The sequence below is a fragment of the Anarrhichthys ocellatus genome, unplaced genomic scaffold, assembly GCF_004355925.1.
Source record: "Anarrhichthys ocellatus isolate YVR2014 unplaced genomic scaffold, GSC_Weel_1.0 scaffold16, whole genome shotgun sequence".
NCBI classification, from domain to species: Eukaryota; Metazoa; Chordata; class Actinopteri; order Perciformes; family Anarhichadidae; genus Anarrhichthys; species Anarrhichthys ocellatus.
In genome coordinates, this window is record NW_022280046.1 from 1,536,696 (window position 1) to 1,542,734 (window position 6,039).

The 6,039-nt window shown below is 43.3% G+C and overlaps 1 protein-coding gene across 2 annotated transcripts; it reads left to right on the top strand.

Moving 5' to 3' along the window:
- The first annotated feature begins 1,646 nt into the window (after positions 1-1,646).
- LOC116388200 (zinc finger and BTB domain-containing protein 26-like) lies at positions 1,647-5,199 on the top strand. Of its 2 annotated transcripts, XM_031855873.1 has the most exons (3): positions 1,647-1,797; positions 2,146-2,460; positions 2,817-5,199. In XM_031855873.1, exons 2-3 carry the CDS (start codon positions 2,152-2,154, stop codon positions 3,951-3,953), a joined length of 1,446 nt encoding a protein of 481 aa, XP_031711733.1. In that variant the 5' UTR covers positions 1,647-1,797; positions 2,146-2,151; the 3' UTR covers positions 3,954-5,199. The 2 variants fall into 2 exon arrangements, with proteins under 2 accessions (XP_031711733.1, XP_031711732.1); XM_031855872.1 differs by lacking the exon at positions 1,647-1,797 and having other exon boundaries at positions 2,033-2,460.
- Positions 5,200-6,039: the final 840 nt, after the last annotated feature.

Consider the following 6,039-nt stretch of genomic DNA (forward strand, 5'->3'; position numbering starts at 1 on the left):
TTTTGTTTTGTCAGTAACTTAGCCCCAATTGCAATTTTTATTTTCTGTTATTGTGTGCCTCACTATCAAAACTGAGTATGGCATGTGGAGAACATTACATGAAAAGTAAACTGTAATGTTCCCGTGGATTTTCTATGTGATGGGAGGAATGAACAATTATCTCTGTTTATTTAAAATGTGCAAATAAACATAGCTTTGGAATAGTTTGTTGGATTTATTGGACAGTGTGTTACAGCAATCCATGAGAACTTGGCAGAGCTTAAGGTGGCGCTCTGGATCTAAGTGGCAAGAATCTGCGTATTCTTGCCAAACAAGAGTCATGTTTGTCTCTGCAGACTATTTATGGAGACCTCACACTTTGAAGTTAAATCAGCCTCATACAAACATTTGATTACAGTATGTAAACTGTCATTCCCACAGATCTTTCTGACAGTGCCACGGTGGTCCGACCATGTCCAGTGTGTTAGATAAAAGACTCACCGGCCACATCTGTTTCTTTTCTGGAGGTTCCTGTGGACCACTTACCTCAGTCTCATCTCCACTGTATCAGCGTTGGAACTACAGTTAATAATGAAGGCAGTGAAGTATATTTCACAGTTCACCACAGATATTTCACATTTTCAAAACGTATATAAAGTTCTGACTTTAGTTTTTCACATGAAATAGAGTGGGAAAGCAGGCCCTGAGAGAAACAATACAAGAGAACCTGGCTTTAGCCGAGCACGATTGTCAGCAGTTCATTTTTTAAGAAGACATTGAAATATGTCAGATTTGAATTTGAAACACCTCACGGTAACAGATGGACAGTTCCTATAACCTGAGCGTATGTTTGTGTGTAAGAAATCAATTGTGAATTTGCATGTTATGAGTTAAATATACAAAATTGTCCAATTTGTAACATTTCATATCATACACAGTGTAACTTAAGCACTTTGTAATGGCTCGTTACTTGAAATCCACAACCTACAGTAAAAATGCTTTTTAGTAAAAGATTTGACTGTAGTCTGAAACTCAACATTCACTGCATGGCAGACACCTGAGTGTTCAACTCATATGTGATAGTTGAACATGTAAAGTGCAAACAAGAATAAACTAAATATGTGGACAGAAGAGTTTGTTTTATCACACTACAAAAAGTACCTTTGCAAGTGAGTTAACTTCGTCAAAATCCCTGTTGAGATATGTAACAATGTAAAGCTTATCCCGATTCCCAGCTGAGCTGTGTGAAAATGGAGTGAAAAACAAAATCCATCAAGGCCTCATATAGCTATTATTTTTGAAAGCAAAGGTCTTCAAATGATCTCATTAGCTCAATGGCAGTTATTGTCTTGAAATCACATTCTTTAGAGTAGAACATGTGTCTGTACCACATGGAAAATCAGTCAATTCAGTTAACTCTATTACATTGCAAATGTATTCCGCATAAGAAACAAGATGCAAGTATAGTTTTGGCTACTAAATTGCATTATTTCAGTGTATTGCATATTCTCTCTGTTTGGTAATGTTCACAGTATCATCTCTGGACCCCTCGGTGCCTTTGTAGAAACCCTGGTGAAATACAGCCGCTGAAGGGGTTAATTAGTTCACAAGCTCCTGCGCAGACACAGACACTGCTGTCTCAGCAGAAAGCCGGAGGAAGACGGGATGCCCGTTGCTTCACCGCTGAGAGATAGATCTCATCCTTCTGCATGTGTTGCCCATTCACGTCCTTGTCAGTGATTGTGACTGTCAGACATCAGGCGAATAGAGTCTCGCTGTTGTTTTCAATCTGCTGGATCCATCATCACGGGATGCGAGGTGGGTCTGGATCGTCACGTCCATGTGTGATCTCTCTGTATTTTCCTGACTGTGGTGCATAGATTTCGCTTAACTGCAGTCCATAACTACCTCATGTTAATGATGCTAGGATGTGGAAATTGTGATTTGGCTGTGAATCAATGGGCCTCATGCATACTTTCACCAGGAGTGGCAAAACTTTTATCACACTTACATTTCCACAAATGCACTCACACTGTTCAACTAGAAAAAGGCCCGCAACCTATTTGAAAAGGCAGTTTAGTGAAAAAGCAATCCATGCAGCTCACACCTTTTCTGTATTTGACCTCTGACAAACTGTGCACAGAATACTCTTTTAAATCCACACAGACCATCATGTCAAGCTCCTGTGACACCCTATGGTTTCGTTTCCCCACCCACGGTGACTCCATCCTCAGAAAAATCAACGCTCTAAGGGAGGAGCAGTGTTTCTGTGATGTCACACTCCTCCTTGGGGGTCCACAAGGCGCCACTGTTCCGCCTCTCCAATTCCACGGTCACAGAGCAGTGCTTGCAGCGTCCTCAGACTTCCTACGTGACCAATTCCTGCTCCACAAAGGCCGGGCCAAGCTGAGCGTGGGAGTAGTATCCCGTGTGGAGGTTGGCAAGAGACTTCTCCTGTCCTGCTACACCGGGCTCTTAGAGGTGCGATATAATTAGTGCTACTCTGAATGCTACAGTAAAAGCAGAGCAGAACATGAAATCTATACCAGTTACAAATAATTGTACAGCAGGTCTTGTACTGTGCAATCAAGATTGCGTCACTGCAAACAGATTGTCAGAATGAATAACATCAAGGGTTACATAAACAGAAACAGTGAACAAACATGTTGCAACAACAAAAGAGTGTGATATGAAAGTTACAGATGATTGCTCATTGTTTGTAGTTCTGTTTTTGTGTGTTTCAAGTGCACAACGTGTGCGTTTGGTGTGAATCGTAGCTAGTTTTCTTTATTATTGCACTGTTTCCCTTGTTTTTCTTTAAATATCTTTTATTGTAGGTCCCTCTGAGAGACCTGGTGAGCTACCTGACCGCTGCCAGTGCGCTCCAGATGAGTCAGGTGGTGGAGAGGTGTGCCCAGGCCATCTCGCAGTACCTCGGTCCCACGCTGGCTTTCTTAAAACCAGAGAGACACTCAGAGGAGAAGGACACCCAGCAGCCAGACAACCACCAGCCAGGTACCAGCTTCAGAAATCAGGAGGAAAGGGATGCGGCCCAGCCCAGCACCAGCATCCAGGAAGCAAGTACGGAGGAAGAAGGGGCGGTTGTGTTTCAGTCCAAGTCGAGGTTCAATCAAGGAGCCAAGATGGATGGTCAAGGACTGAGGGGGTTCAAAGATGATAGTGGGCTGGTTATAGCTAAAATAGAGTTATCTGACGATGCAGCATGCTGCCTAGATACCCTGAAGTCAGAGGAAGATGGAGACATGCAGCCTGTTAACACAAACAAGCCACCCTATCAAGTTCAGCACGTTACAGGTGCACTGAGAAGTAAGCTGCACTCTCCTACAGCTTTCCGAGATCATATATCACCCACAACCAGAGGAAGTTCTGCTCAATGCGAAAAGTTGGTGGACAGTTCCCAGAACCAAGAGGAAGAAGCAGAGGTGGAGCAAAGCGAAGAGGAAGAACTGTTCTTGCTGGAAGCTCAACTACAAGAATGTGGCGAGCTGATGGACTCCCATTTGTTTTGCCTCTCCGGAGCACGTCTGCCAAAGAGTCGTAGCTCCGGAGATGAGCTGACGGAGGGCTCAGACAGCATATTGATCCAGAGGCCGTACCTGTGCAGGAGGTGTGACAGAGTCTTCCAGCACCGGGAGAGCTACGTGGGCCACCTGAAGCAGCACAGACGGTACTTGTGTTTGGTCTGTGGGAAAGGCTTTCCCCAGCGGGTTAACCTGGCCCGCCACATACGCGTCCACACTGGGGTCAAGCCTTTCCGATGTCCGCTGTGCCACAAGACATTTTCCCAAAAGGCCACGCTGCAAGACCACTTCAATCTGCACACAGGGGATAAGCCCCATAAGTGTAAATACTGTGCTGTGCTCTTCCAACACAAGCCAGGCCTCAGGCGTCACCTGAAGGACATTCATGGTAAGAGTAGCCTGCAGAACACGCTCGAGGAGGCTGTGCACTGATGATAGATGAGCTGTTGTGGCAGAAATATCATTAATGTGGGGTTCTTTATAGTTGATAGATCTATATAACTTTGGAAACATGTCAAAAAAGGTTTATCAGGAAGCACTTGACACTGACTTGCAGGGTAATAATTTAGAAAATGATCAAAGTACAGGGGAGCTCACTTTGTGCTACATCAGTGTCTCCCGATCAACGAGTTAATGCATTTGCCCTGAAACATTTGGCTAATGGAAAGAAGTAAATTTCCTTCTGTGCCTTCTGCAGCTTTCTCCTGATCTCTGCCCTGAACTCCATTATGCTATATCTTCTGCCATGTATAATAGTGAATACAATCTCCTACGGGTTGAGTTGGGCATCGTTTCAAACACCTTTAAAAGTGCTCCTGCATTTTATAGGGTGAACAGCCAACTAAACGTGTCTGTGTTCCCTCTGCAAGAATGTTCTGCTTTACCAAGAAGATAAGCCATAATTAACTATAAAAGAGAGTTTTAAGACTGGAAATTATACAATGAACAAGTTAACACTGCTTTAATTGCTGCAACAAAATCTAGAGAAAATAGTTTACATGATAAAAAAAAAATCAAATGCTTTTGTCGACTATTTCTTTGCTGAATTTTCTGGATGGACTGAATCCTGCATACTGCCTGCTGGGGTTCACAGACAACCATCGCTTCACAATTTGACCCAACTGAAATTCTGTGCAGCTCTCTGAGCATCACGCTATAAGTGAATGGGTTCTCCCGCATGGCTGAGAGGGTTTCCAAGCTCTCTTGCTCCATCCTTACCCTCTGCATCTCTCCCTCTCTCCTTTCGGCCCAGAAATGTAATCGTCACTCATCTCAGTGAATGGGACGGTTGTTGTTGTCCTCCTCCGGGCATTCGAGGTGCCACTGGCTTGAAATTGTCTTGAAATTTGCAAGTCTGTGGGCAGACAAATGATTAACGCATGGTAGGGTGTGTGTACAGAAAATAATGTATGAGAATGTGTGACTAAGGAAGACAGAGAATACATATAAATATATAGTCAAAGATATACCAAAGCATGTATATCCCCTTGCACTGAATAGACCTTCATCAGAATATAGCACATGCATGTCTGTGTGTGGCATTCTGGGCACCTCCATTATGAATGAGAGACTAAGAGGTATAACATGTAAGGGGGGGGGGGGGAAGGCCAAGAGGAAGATGGAAGAGCAGTGGTAGATACAGAGACAGGGATGAAAAGAGTGATACAAGTAATTGGAATATTTGTTCTTGTGATAATTAAAACCATTAAGTATACTGCATGACCATGGCTGCCATTTACTCTGATGTTGGTGGGAATGATGAAGAAGTTGTCAAGATGTGCCACAAGGAAGGAATATGAAGATGAGGGAGCAGCACATGCCCGCCCTTCATCACCGCTGCTGAAATGCCCTTGAGCAAGGCCCTCAACCCCCCAACTGCTCCAGGAGAGCTGACTAGATCTCCTCAGTGGCCAACGGATCAGACTGTAGTTGTACAGATGTGAATGTGCATAACTGTGTGAGGTAATTCCTGAAAAATATGGCATTGTTTCTGCAGAACTAATAAAGCTTAAAATATTACAGTGAAATGTGCTTTTGTTTGATATTTCTCTGAAGCTAAAGATCACCACCAATCAATTGAAGTACAAGATTCAACCAGAAGCAAACAGGACTAACAGTCATCAGCTGTGCAGAAACACATCATGTCTCCCTGTCATTGTAGGCCCCCCTCTCCTGTAGTGGGCAACGGGTCAATGACATGAGAAAGTCTGAGTTATTGCTGCTGTAAGACAACATTTTAAACACTGGAAGTAAAGTATACATGGCCACAGACAAGTGGCCAAGAGGCAGTTAAATACTACTGAGATGCCAGATGAAGTCCATTATAATGTACGAGGCTATCCAACAGATAGGATTACCGTCAGTAGGCCATGTTCATCAACATAATCCAGTGTTTTATCAACCAGTAGCCTACAGTCGATATAAAAAGCCACTCTCGATGCAAAATAACTATTTTACATAAAAATACATTTGAATACATTCACAGAAGACTGACTTCATTTACTATCAAATGTAATCA

Excerpts from the sequence above, each read along its gene's own strand:
- LOC116388200 (XM_031855872.1), top strand. The coding sequence starts at position 2,074 with ATGCAGCTCACACCTTTTCTGTATTTGACCTCTGACAAACTGTGCACA. Across the intron at positions 2,461-2,816 it reads GCTACACCGGGCTCTTAGAG|GTCCCTCTGAGAGACCTGGT; the intron begins GTGCGATATAAT and ends CTTTTATTGTAG.